Source organism: Azolla caroliniana, unplaced genomic scaffold (genome assembly GCF_043228905.1).
Source record: "Azolla caroliniana isolate FFs.n. ecotype wild unplaced genomic scaffold, voAzoCaro1.0.p SCAF_5, whole genome shotgun sequence".
NCBI classification, from domain to species: Eukaryota; Viridiplantae; Streptophyta; class Polypodiopsida; order Salviniales; family Salviniaceae; genus Azolla; species Azolla caroliniana.
Genome location: NW_028230440.1, coordinates 12,960,243 through 12,974,229, shown reverse-complemented (window position 1 = coordinate 12,974,229; position 13,987 = coordinate 12,960,243). Strand labels below are relative to the sequence as shown.

Genomic DNA, 13,987 nt, shown 5'->3' with positions numbered 1-13,987 from the left:
GTATGTATGTATGTATGTATGCCACTTCAAATTTGAGTATTCTTTGCATAATATATTCTTTACTATCTCATTGAAATATCTAATATTTCATGGGCTTACGTAATTTTTTTTCCAGCATAATTGATAATACCCTTATGTAAAATATTTTCAAATCTTCATTAATACCCTTATGTATATATATTCTGTATCTCACTAATTAATTAAAACCCCTTTTGATGAACTCACGTGCTATCATACAAGTTTTGATAGTGAAGTCCCCGGGCTTATAATAGAAAGAGGTTCATTGAATAAGAGAATTTTTTAAGTGGGGGGGATTCCAAAAAGTAATAGGCTTTCGTTATCTCCACTTTCCTTATGAGACGAGGTGAGGAACCCCTGCCAGTTGGTAGAAAAAAGCATGCCATATGCTTTGACATCTACCTTAATTTTCCATAAAGGAGCCGAATGAATAGAGATTTTCATGTTCGGTTCTGAATTAGAGGTGTCATAAAAAGAAATTGGCATTGACTATAACCCTTAGCCTTCCAAGCTAATGATGTGGGTTCGATTCCCACTACCCGCTAAAAATAGAACGTAGGGGTGAAAGGGTTATCCAAAACGATCTTGCTTTTCTTTATTGTTTCTAAACCGTGTCATGAACGAAAAAAAACTCTTGTGTGTTTGCGATATGGTACTCTTGCTCTAGCTTCTTGATAGTTGACTATCGACTAGATAGAAAAGTGCATCCATCGTCTAATGGATAGGGCAGAGGTCTTCTAAACCTTAAGTATAGGTTCGAATCCTATTGGATGTAGTTGCCTTCCTTATAGTTATAGCCATGCGTGTGTGGAGAACGTGGTTGGAGAGTTGAAATCTCCATGCTCTCCGCCCACTCACGCAAAAAAAAATAGCTAGTTACTTTTCTTGCAGTAAAAATAGTTCTATTGACTCTTTAATTGCTTCTTTTGAGATAGTTTCTGCCTGTTCTGTAAACGTCTTGGTAGAACGAATGATTTCACCAAATTGAGGTTTATTGGTTGTTATATACTCACGTAGCTGAATCAAGAACCGCTTAACTTGTCCAACCTCTACAAAAAACATTCTTTGTTGAAATTGATCCATTGACTCATCATAAAGTCCCTAGAATAAGAAAAAGATCTATGACTGCTCTTCATTGTGGTAGTCTCCCAAACTAAAAAAACAAAAACAACGGAATAAAAAAAGAATCAATATACTAGCGAATCTCCTTCTACACTTTGCATTATAAATTGATACACATAGACTTTTTTCTTCTTCTTTTTATATCACTATTACCGCCAATCACCTTGTTGCATCCCAACGGCCCGATCGAGTTTGTTGTTTGTATAGGGGATAGGATAAGGGATAGAGGCGAAATACCGCTCCAGAAAGAAGCCACCAAATCAACCAGAGAGTGATATATGTTCGTTGGTGCACCTATGTATGTCCAGGATTGAACACTATTCCAAAAGCACTACATTGAACATTTTGAAAGAACCCTTCAAAGCAATAATTCCTAGGTAAGGTTAGACGGGATGGCCCAGAACCAGCCATCCATAGTCCCAAGCAAGCTAATTTAGTTATTCTCTTTTTTTCGTTGCTTCTCTAATAGGTCCATCACACCATCGATTCCAGATTTGAGTAAAGACCACGATCGTTTTCTTGAGATACTACTACTTTGTGGAGGGATAACGACAATAAGAGTGCTTGCTACCAGAATGACTAGACGTATCGGAAGAACCCTGTTAGAAGAAAGTTTTGTTAAAGGGATTTCTGAACACACCGAAAACATGAAAGAATTTCTGGATGTGAATTTAAAGTATTAGGGTAAAAAAAGGGAGCCATGTATTACGATAATCAAACGTATTAGCAAACCTGGATTGAAAGTATATTGGCCTGAATTTGGAACACGAGTTTGTGTTTGAAGAAGATTCAGGTAGGGGAATTGAAGATATTGGATACTCCATAGAAGTAAAAAAAAAAAAAAACAATTGAAACTTTTTATCTTACGATTCAGGACACTAATTATCAAAAACTTCGTATTGGGCTAGCTTCCCTCAAATAGATTCGTAGCTGGGTTGAAAGAAGGTTACCTAACGGAGAGACCGTTGGTCAAGTTGATTAACCTTATAGATTGCATCATAAGACCCATAAGCTAGAGCAAGATGGTTTATTCTGTGAGAGAATTTTTGGGCCAATAAAAACTGGAGTGTGTGCCTATGGAAACTATTGATCTGTTGAGAATGAGGAGTCTTCCAATTTTTGTAAGCATTGCGGGGTTGAATTCACCGACTCTTGAGTTCGAAGATACCAAATGGGATATATCAAATTAGCATGCCTGGTAACTCACGTATAGTTCCCAAAGCGAGTCCCAACTACATAGCAAATCTACTTGCTAAGCCTCACAAGGAATCAGAAAACCCAGTGTATTGTGATGCGTGACTCGATTGTATATTTCGATCACCACAGACTAAACCCAGCCTGTCATCTCATACGACGATGGGATGCCTCCACTTCCGACATATTTCTCACAATCGAGGAGAATTTTGTAACTCGGGATTAAAAGTACTATGTACATACTGAGGGTTCTCTTCCAGGATTAATCAATTAATCCTTCAATCAGGCTTCGTAAAGACGAGTCTAATCTGACAATCTTGATTGGGTGATCAAAGTCCGATTCAAATGCTTTTTTTTTTTTTTTTTGAGGTTTCTTTTTATTAAAGCTCCTTTAAAGAATAGATAAGTTATAGAAATCCAATCATCGCAGATGTTTCTCAAAGTGGAAATCCAAAGAAGATTAATAATCGTATTAGGGACAAGATCGAACCGAAGAGAGTGAGGGGAACCAACCTCCCTTCGGGGGTGTAGATGGCACGTGCAAAGGGATTCAAGACTACTCAAAAAAGGCCCGTTGAAGCTTGAGTAACGAATACTAAGTAGATGAGCGGAAATTTTAGGTAAGCTCGACGGGGGGCTTGACTTGTTGCACCAACAATAGAGAAAGAATCGGTGGTCTCCTTTGCGAAGACAAGATTTGAACCTGTGACCTCAAGGTTATGAGCCTTGCGAGCTACCAAGCTGCTCTACCCCGCCTAATCGATACCTTCGATGTAATTATTATACATCCTTTAATAATTGCATTGAACATGAAAAACGAAAGAACTATGTAATCTATATATATCTTTTTTTATACTTTATTAGTAGAGTTTCTCTTTATTTACCAACTTGATTTTTTTACCGCAGGCAACAAACAAGTATGTGCCATTTCACAAGGTACATGTTTGGATAAACCAAAGTCTCGATAATTGGATCTGGGTCGTCTGGTTAGGGAAGATCGGTTACGGAGACGAGTAGGCGCACTTTTACGCGGCAAAGATTGCAGCTGCTTAGAAATTTCTATCTTTTGCGGGATTGATGAACTAATCCTAATTTGTCGTTTCAAAGATTGACAAATAGCTTCATATTCTTTTACTAATTCTTTTTTCCTTTTCTCCTTCTCAATAAGACTCTTTCTTGCCGTAATTCACAAGTCAGTTGAATGAGATTGTTATGTTATTCTAAACATAGAACATGGATAAGATCTGTTATGGAAATATTTATTTGCCCTCGACTTGTGGGTAGAAAAAGGAAAAAAATGTATATATACTTTTTTTTCCTTTTTCTTTTTATGAATCAACTTGTAATTTGGTTGATTTTGCGATTAGCCCCAACGGGGTAATAGTGGCACGGACATACTCAAAATAGAAAAAAAGAATCTGTTGATTTGGAGGTAAATTCAGAAACGGATGGATTATCCGAACTTACCCGAGATGGACTTACCCCACCCATCGATAGAAATTTCATAGTCGCTTCGTTCGATTTGACATCTCTTTTGGCTTATCCTGATAAAAGATAAGAGGATGGACCCAAACACTCTGAAGCTACATAAACTGTTACTAGATTATTGGCACTACGCATAAGCATTCCTCCCGAACCTACAAATAATGAAAATTCTACCATAACATTTTTTGTACATTGCACATAATCAACGGATAATGGAATGGATAATAGTGAGCAAATCAAGAGAAAGAATCTAGATATTTTACTAAAAGTGCTAACTTGAATACTTTCAGGAAAAACCGGAAAAGACTTTACCTCCCATTGGTACAAAAGAAGAATCATGTTTATTACCAGAGATAGTAATGAGATTCTACAAAGCAAAATTTTGTCTCTTCCTTCATCCAATAAATCAGTGGCAATAATCATGATTAAGCCGAGAATCAATATAGATTCCAGAAGAATTGGCAAATCAACGAATGAAAGGGAAAAATAAGTTTTATTCGTAATGAAAATCAAGGTAATATAATAATTTTTATATTATTGTGTTATGCGCAATTGATTGAAGGGTCAACCAAATGTATTATCTAGGTATTTTTGCGTCTATGTAAACTGCAAGACAAAAACAATTAGATTTTTTTATGAATCGATTCAAGATCAACTTTCTACTAATACTAAGAAGAGAGATAATTCTGATTGTATCAATTGAGAGGGGAGCTATTTTTGTATTTCCGATATTGCTAGTGTCGATACGGTGGGTCGAATGACGTTCATATACCAAGATCTTGGATCATTTGATAAAAATTAGACGTCATCTCATTATACTTAACACTATTACCTAAAACAGTTTCCGAATCAAATCTGCGTTGCAACGAACGGGTTGTACTTTTATGCTTACAGGCCAAAGTTTTATCGCATGATAATTGCAAAATATACCTTGATCTACGCGATCCATCTCGATTTGTAGAACCACCATAAAAAACAAATAGGATCCTCCAAATGTGTCAAAATCTATTCAAAATATCGTGATCTAGAAGCGTAACCGAAGCTGATTTATTAATCGGATGTCCGGCACTATCGCAGGAATTCTTTCTTGCCATAAGCTTAACCATAAGTGTAATCGGGAGTTCCGTAAATACTTGATTGATCACAAAAAGGATGAAGTAGGGTTCTCCTCATGCATTGTTGACGCGAACTCTCCTTAATATTGATTGAAAACCCAGGTTATAACCCAAGAAAAAAAAGGAATCTTTGTATAGCCTTTCAAAAGAAACTCGATTGTATTTGACACAAGAATTAGAATAAGATTCGAGGAGTGTCGAAATAAAACAGATCCATTTTCTTGCAAAGTATTTAGTCCCCCCCGATAGCCAAGATACTATGATTTCTATACCTTCCATAATGAAAAAAAAATTGACTCAGGCAAAAACGCATGTTTGTCCCATACGATCGGTATTCATACCAACTACATCGCCCCCCCTTCCGAGTAATGCTATTCCAATCGATAGATCTAAAAGATCTCGATTGTGGTCCATGTACCTGGTTTTTTAGGAACAATATTGTTGAGTCAATCTCAGAGATGTAGAAATTCCAAGGTACACTGGCAATATTTTTTATTCCCTTGTTTCTTGAAAGATTAACAGAGTTAACAAAGTTAACAAAATTTTTTAATATTTATGTAAAGCCAATCTCAAAATATGTAGAAATGGAGCATCCTGTATACTTCTTCGAAACAATCGAATCAAACTTTCTGAATGAACATTTTGTGGTATTTTGATACCTAAAATATTGTTGGATTTTGGCAATCTATCTTCTAGAAATAGAAATATTGAATGAATGGATCGGGAAGGTTTCCAATCAACAATAAGCTTCTTCATAGTCGGCGGCGTTGACCAAGACGATAAAGAAATCTCTAAAACAAAGCATATCATTTCTGATAGGAAATGGAAATATGACCCAAAGCCCGAACTACCAGATTGATTGTTACTTGTGTTTCAGTCTTTTGGGGACCAAGAGTAGGGGATATGGCGGAATGCTAGACGCTACGGACTCAATCGGATCGAGCCTGGGTGTGGAAACGGATCCAGTGACAACTCCCATATTCAGGGGAACCCATGATTTTTTTGCGGGTAATCTTGAGCCAAATCTAACTTCAGCTAAATGACTTTCGGACATCGAAGCGAGATAGGTACAGACTCCAGAGACTCGACGGGAGCTATTCGAACGAACAATCTTTCAATCTTTACAATCCGAGAGTTACTAACCGTACGACTACTACGACCATCCATCGGATTAGATAAGGTACAGGAACGGATGAGAGGGTTGGGTAGTTGGGTAGGATGAATATCGGGTGTGATCCTTGCTGCAATATATATAGTTGCTATCTAAAGGATCTATCCTTATTCTTGTTACTTCCGATTTTTTTACTTCGCTCAACTTGCTTTCTGGTGCACTAAAAAAAACAGCTTCCACAAATATTAGCAATTGATAGCTTTTTCGTGAATAAAGATAGAGTCTCATTCTACACGTTCGGCGAGCATAACAATGTACATCGTGGTAGAAAGAAAATCCGTTGGTTTTTTAACCGTGAGGGTTCGAGCCCCTCTATCCCTAATAGGATAGTATAAAGAGAAAATTTTGAATCTTTTATAGATCAGATAGGTTTTTAGATCGACGTGCCTCTATTAAGAGGTAAAGCTATTAATGTCGTCCACTTAAAAGAAAACTTGATTGATTACGGAACATTCCGTACTTTCAGATTGAAAACGATTTCAATTTCTTTCTATTTAGGTAGAAATTACAAATGAACCATTCAGCAAGCCTATAAGACTGTCTAAATGGTTCATTCGAAGTAAAACCACATGAAGTCTCTAACAAAGCAAATATCCAATGCTACTAGTTTGACCGAGCAAGAAGTAAAAAATGAATCAGAAAAAGATCTACACCCTTCTTCTGTTTTTCGAGCATATTCTTTTAAAGGGCATCGGAACAGTCTCAATTACTGAATATTCGAATGGAAAAAGCAGTGACAAAGATAAACCCCCCCAGAATTCCCTTCTCTATTCAATAGAGTCTTTGTTACTTGATCAGGGCACGTCAAACTCAATTTTTTTAGCTAGTATTAAGGACTTTTCAAATTGGTCTAGACTATCAAGTTTGTGGCCACTATTATACGGTACTACCTGTTGTTTTATTGAGTTAGCTTCACTAATAGGTTCGCGATTCGACTTCGACCGATATGGCTTAGTACCTAGGTCCAGCCCCAGACAAGCTGACCTCATCGTGACAACCAGTATGATAACTATGAAAATGGCTCCATCCCTGGTCAGGTTATATGAACAGATGCTTGAACCAAAATACGTAATTGCTATGGGAGCCTGCACAATTACAGGAGGTATGTTTAGTACAGATTTCTACAACATTGTTCACGGGGTAGATAAATTAATTCCTATAGATATTTATTTGCCGGGTTGTCCACCTAGACCTGAAGCTATTATTGATGTTGTGACTAAACTTCACAAAAAAGTGACTCAAGAGAATAACTATAGGAACAAGGATCGAGCTTCTAGTTCTACTCGAAAAAAGTACTTTGGTATGAATCATCACCTCCATTTAGTACCTAGCATTCACACTGGTGAATACAACCAACAACTAGATGATTGGGGTAGAGAGTCCTCGTTAGATGCTTTTTTGGTCTCGTTAGATTCAATAATAGTAAAAGATCAGCTTTCAGAATAATCAATATCGGAAGCTGATGAGTTAATAGTTTTTTTGGGTATAGAAACAGAAGAGAGGTTTTAATCGATATACAAATGTTTGACACCAAGACGACGCAGGGTCAATTATCCGCTTGGTTGACCAAACACGGATTCGCTCACAGACCCCTAGGTTATGATTACAGAGGTGTCGAAACTTCGCAGGTTAAAGTTGTTGCTCCATACATTTTTTGTTTCAACTACCTACATTCCCAATGTGCATATGATGCTACACAGGGGGGGTTTTAGTTAGTGTGTATCACCTCACGCAGATGCAGGACGAGGCGGATCAACCTGAGGAGGTTTGTACAAAGATCTTTGTTCCAAGAGAAAACCCTATAATTCCTTCATTCTTTTGGGTTTGGAAAAGTTCTGACTTTTAGGAACGGGAATCTTATGACATGTTAGGAATAATCTATCAGGGTCATCCACGTCTTAGGCGTATACTGATGCTTGAAAGCCGGATCGGCTGACCTTGTTGATTCGTACCAAGTAATGAGCCAACTAATCTCCTTCTTTTTTTTATTAGATTTGCCAATCCAATTTATCATAACATTCATAATTATCAATCTGTTACCCGAACCCGGACAGTCAGTTTTACCGAACAAGTGGGAAAGCGTCGAAAACGGAGTCGGTTCGGATCGACTGTTCGGATCAATGACTCAGCAGTGAACGAAGAGAACTAAGTTAGTTAGATAATTTTGTAATTCTTGATAGTAAGTAGGAATAGTTCTTGATGAGAAAAGACCTTCGGTATACCTATAAAAGGGAACCGAAGGCATTGTAAGAAAGGTCGTTTATTTAGTAATATAAGTTTAAGTTAGGAATATCATGTACGGATTTTGTGTTCTTTCTATTGTCTATGTTGTTAAGTGCAATCTTCCTAATTTATAACTAAGTAACGATCACGGTAATTACCGATTAATATAGTATATTTCCGTTCGTAAAACACAATTCCTTGTTAGAACGTTGGGTAGCGACGTTCACTCTTCTGTATCGGTAGTAGTTAGTAATTAGCCGATTAACACAATCTTTCGGAGATCCCACTTAACTCCCGATGCTCGTAACAAAGGTCATGATGGCTCGATACAATCGGAGATTCTTCTTTCCTACCAAGTAACGAGCCAAGTAATCTCCTTCTTTTTTTGATTGGATTTGCCAATCCAATTTATCATAACATTCATAATTATCAACCTTTCGGAGATCCCACTTAACTCCCGATGCTTGTAACAAAGGTCCTGATGGCTCGATACAATCGGAGATTCTTCTTTCCCCTCTTTCGGGAGAGTATCTTTAAAACTAAAGTATGACTTAGATAAATCGATTTGTGGTTTATCAAAAACGAGAAGCCAACTACTAGGTAGTGTTGGTACTAGTATCAACAAAATCACTCGGAATAACGAGAAGTATCCTCATAAATTTCTCAATGTTTTACTTCTTTACAAAACGATTGTTACTGAAGTTACTCGCCAAAAATTTGTGATAGATACGATCGATTATTACACCGAGAAGTTGAATCCTATAGGTCTTTCGAAGCTTATTCTCTTATCGAAATTACTTGGTATTAAAACTAAGTGTTGACGATCAAGCACATTGGGATTTGAACCTTGTACCTTTACTTTATATATTATAAGACTTATTTTTAGAAGATATCTCATATCTAGATCTCAACATGGTATCAGAGCCATAATCAACCATTTCTCCCATCATTTCTCTATTACTTCTCCACAAACTCAACCATCAATATCAACATCTCAACACCATAGCCAACTTTTGTACAACCTTTTCTTCCTCATCTCAACTATCAATATCAGCATCTCAACAATAAGTAATTTCTTCTACGATTATCGCAACGACATATCGAAAGGCCGTCAAGCATCAAGCTATCACGAACACGCAAGCTCTTCAACAACAACAATTTTTTGGTAAACATTTTTAATTAAGATCCTTATGTACTTGCATTCAATATGTCTGTTCAAGTAGCGAAACTTGAAAAATTGACTAAAGATAATTATGCATCATGGAAGTATAAAGTCATGTTGTTTTTAAAAGCAGAAGAATTGTGGCATATAGTTGTTAATGATAAACCTAGTCCTACAATAAAAGAAGAAGATAGAAAGGGAAAGGAAAAAGAATCGGGTGTTATTGAGGATGCAAAAGATTGGAATAAAAAGGATGCACAAGCCATGGTAATACTTTCAAACACTCTTTCATCATCTTTGATTCCACATATAAAGCATTGTAATATTACTAAGGAAATGTGGAATACATTAGAAAAGTTTTTTTCGAATGTATCTTCGCCTAGAAAAATGCAACTAAAATAGCAATTACAAAATGTTAAAATGGATAGAAACATGACAATCATGGATTATGTTGGAAAAATTAAGAAAATTGTGGATGATTTGGCATTGATAGATTGTATTGTGGATGATGATGATATTGTGCATGTATGTTTGAAAGGATTGCCATCAAACTTTAATATATTTAAAACATCCATTTATGTTGCTGGAATACCATCATTTAATGAGTTGATTCCTAAGCTGCTACAAGAAGAACAAATTACAAGTTCATCAAAGAGTGGTAAGGATTGGAGTGAAGAACCATCTTTCTATGCTAATAGAGGAAAATCTCTAAGAGGAAGAGGAGGAAGGTGGCAACAACGAGGAAGAAATCAAGCTCGTGGAAGATGGCAAAATGAACAAATTTGCAATGAAAATAAACAAGAAGGTGAGAACTACAATAACAATAATATTAGAGGGAGAGGGAGAATACAAAGAGGACGAAAATTTCAGAATAATCAAGGTAATTTTCATGGTTATTTAGCCTCAACTATTAAGTGTTTTTATTGTAATAAGATTGGGCATCATGTGCAAGACTGTTGGATTTGACAAAGTGATATAAATAATGGAAAATATAGTGAAAGTAATTATGCATCCAGTAGTATTACTCAAGTAGATGAACATGATGAGAATACATGTGACAAAAATGCACTTGCAGTTACAATTGGTAAGAATGCAAATAATGCTTGGTATCTTGATTCTGGTTGTTCACATCACATGACTGGAGATTGTGGTTTGTTTGATGCAACAAAGGGTTTGTCCACTCCAATTGAAATTTGTATGGGTGATGATACATGTTATGATGTAAAAAGTTGTGGAGATGTTCAATTGCATTTGTCGAATGACATGTCCAAAATGCTAAAAGATGTGTGGTACGTACCTGGTGTTAAAAAGAATTTAATTTCTATTGGTCAACTAGTTGAGAAAGATATGGATGTATTGTTTAATAAGTATGGATGTACCATAACAAATTCAAACACGGGAGAAGTGTTTGTAACCGGAAGAAAAGTAGGACGAATGTTCATATTGAATGACACAGAAAAGAAATGCATGATTGCAAATGAAAAAAATGAGTTTGAGTTGTGGCGTAAAAGATTGGGACATGTGAGTGCAAAAAGATTGTTAAATATGAGTAATAATGATTTGGTTCATGGATTGCCAAAGTTTAATAGAGATTGTGTTCTACCTTTTTGTGAGTCGTGTTGTAAAGCAAAGTTCACAAGGACGGTAATGCCGATGAGGAATCCAACTTTCAAGCACCCATTGGAGTTGGTTCATACAGATGTTTGGGGTCCTTCACAAGTAGCAAGCATTGGAGGATCAAGGTATTTTGTAACATTCATTGATGATTATTCTAGAATGGTGTGGATATACTTTGTAAAAAAGAAAAGTGACATTTTTACAAAGCTCATTGAATTCAAGCAAATGGTTGAGAATCAATGTAATAGAAAAATAAAAATGCTTCGAAGTGATGGAGGAACTGAGTATATGTCAAATGAATTTGATAAGTTCTTAATAGAAAATGGTATTATAAGGCAAGTCACACCTAGATACACTCCTCAAGTGAATGGAGTTGTAGAAAGGAAAAATAGACATATACTAGAGACAGCTAGAGCTATGCTATTTGAAGTAAATTTGTCAAAAAGGTTTTTGGCTGATGCTTGTCACTATGCAGTGACTTTGATAAATAGAATGCCAACAACCATAATTGGTAATAATACTCCTTATGAATTGTTTTATAATAAAAAGCCTCGAGTTGATACATTAAAAGTTTTTGGATGTATTTGCTATGTATATGTTCCTAGTCAAGTAAGGAAGAAGCTTGATGAAAAGGCTATAAAGTGTATTTTCCTCGGTATTGATGTCATAAAAAATGGATATAGATGTTTTGATATAGATGATGAGAAGTTTTACATCTCAAAGAGTGTAAAATTTGATGAAATGCAAAATAGGAAAACATTAGAATGTGATGTGCAAATACATTTGTCAAGTAAGCTAAGTAGCGTGGATTGCGAAAATGATGTTGATACCAAGAATGAGAAAATAGATAATTACGTTGAAGAAGCTGACATAAATTGTGGGACAACTTCACAATTAAGAAGATCTAGTAGAATAAGAAAACCTGTTCAGATGTTAATATATGATAGTTGCATTGCACAACATTATCTGTTTATGGCCTAATTGTTTTGAAGATGCATATAAGAATAGAGAATGGAAGTATGCTATGTAGGAAGAAATTGATGCATTATACAAGAATGATACATGGGAGTTAGTGCCTAGACCGAATGATAAAAAGGTAACTGGTTGTAAGTGGGTATATAAGTCTAAGTTCAATTTTGATTGTACTTTGAATAGATGTAAAGCAAGATTAGTGGCTAAAGGTTATTCTCAAACATATGGTCTAGATTATGAAGAAACATTTTCACTATTAGCTAAAATGGCCTCTATTAGGGTTGTTATCTCTTTAGCAGCATCTCTAAAATGGAATTTATATCAGATCGATGTGAAAAATGCTTTTTTGAATGGTATTTTGAAGGAAGAAGTGTTCATGGAACAACCACATGGTTTTTAGGATAATGTTAACCCTGATTATGTGTGCAAATTGAAGAGGGGCTTATACGGACTAAAACAATCACCAAGAATATGGTTTGAAAGGTTGGGAAACTACTTGAAAAGTATGAATTTCAAGCAAAGTTGTACAAACGCATCAGTTTTTATGAATGATGGTACAAATGGTAAAATCATTATTTTTTTATACGTAGATGATCTAATTATAACATGTGATAATGATGATCTTGTACAAAAAATAAAACATAATATGTCAAATGAGTTTGAGATGAAGGATTTAGGAGAGCTTAAGTACTTCTTGGGCATTGAAGTGATTAAATGTATTAATGGTTGGATGCTTTCTCAGAAAAAGTATATGGTTGATATGCTAAAAGAATTTAGTATGTATGATTGTAAGCCAATGCAAACACCAATGCAAGAAAGAATGACGTTAGATGCTACTAAAAATGATGCTCTTACAAATGTCAAGATGTATCAACAGATAGTTGGAAAGCTTATGTACTTGACAATAACAAGACCAGATATTGCATTTGCAGTTGGTATTGTCATTAGATATATGCAAGAGCCTATGAAAGCGCATATGGTGAGAGTAAAAAAAATTCTAAGATACATAAAAGGAACATTAGAATATGGTCTTTTGTATTTTAATGATAAGGTGTCTCCTAGTTTCTTTTGTGACGCAGATTGGGCTGGAGATAAAGAGACAAGAAGAAGTACAAGTGGATATTGTTGTTCACTTGGTAGTGGAGTTGTGCCACGGTTGTCAAAGAAACAACCAACTGTTGCATTGAGCACCACAGAAGTAGAGTATAGAGTTACAACCCAACCTACATCTGAAGCTACATGGTTAGAGATGTTATTAAAGGATCTTGGAGTCAAAATACAAAGACCATTAGTTATCTATTGTGATAACATAAGTGCTATCTTGTTAGCAAAGAATCCTATTTTTCATGCTCGTACAAAACATATTGAGGTTCATTATCATTTCATTTGTGAAAAGATAGTCGAAGGCCTCATTGATTTGAGACATATCAAAACAGAGGATCAAGTTGTTGATATCTTCACCAAGCCATTACCAAAAGAGAAGTTTTTCAAGTTTAGAAGAAAACTTGGTCTTTATGATCTTAATGTGCTTGAGAGGGAATGTTGAGGATCAAGCACACTGGGATTTGAACCTTGTACCTTTACTTTATATATTATAAGACTTATTTTTAGAAGATATCTCATATCTAGATCTCAACACTAAGGCAACATAGATATCCTTCCTCAAAAGAAGGACTCTCAAGGGAAAAAATGGTTTAATCGTTGAGCCTAGATCATTTATTGTTGATTACAAATCCATAGGCTCGTCAATCTCGTTAGAACTCGTAGGGAATCCGCCTTTCGTTGGGTTACCCCACATCAAATCTGCCCGAACAAGATTATCGAATGATGTTCTTGCCACTACTGGTAGGCAGATTTGGAATCTGCTTCTAGATAGTTTGAGTTGTGGGGGGGATTCAAACAAAGATA

General features: G+C 35.8%; 1 protein-coding gene and 1 non-coding gene across 2 annotated transcripts; one reads left to right on the top strand and one right to left on the bottom strand.

Moving 5' to 3' along the window:
* Window positions 1-3,016: 3,016 nt before the first annotated feature.
* Window positions 3,017-3,090, bottom strand: TRNAM-CAU (transfer RNA methionine (anticodon CAU)). The gene has a single exon. It is a non-coding gene; the product is annotated as a tRNA-Met (tRNA).
* A 6,413-nt stretch (window positions 3,091-9,503) lies between these two features.
* On the top strand, window positions 9,504-13,625 carry LOC147864175 (uncharacterized). Its single transcript, XM_087319276.1, has 2 exons — window positions 9,504-11,232; window positions 13,142-13,625. Exons 1-2 carry the CDS (start codon window positions 10,625-10,627, stop codon window positions 13,623-13,625), a joined length of 1,092 nt encoding a protein of 363 aa, XP_087175402.1. The 5' UTR covers window positions 9,504-10,624.
* The last annotated feature ends 362 nt before the right edge of the window (window positions 13,626-13,987 follow it).

Excerpts from the sequence above, each read along its gene's own strand:
- LOC147864175 (XM_087319276.1), top strand. The coding sequence starts at position 10,625 with ATGACTGGAGATTGTGGTTTGTTTGATGCAACAAAGGGTTTGTCCACT. Across the intron at positions 11,233-13,141 it reads GCAAGCATTGGAGGATCAAG|TTTCTTTTGTGACGCAGATT; the intron begins GTATTTTGTAAC and ends GGTGTCTCCTAG.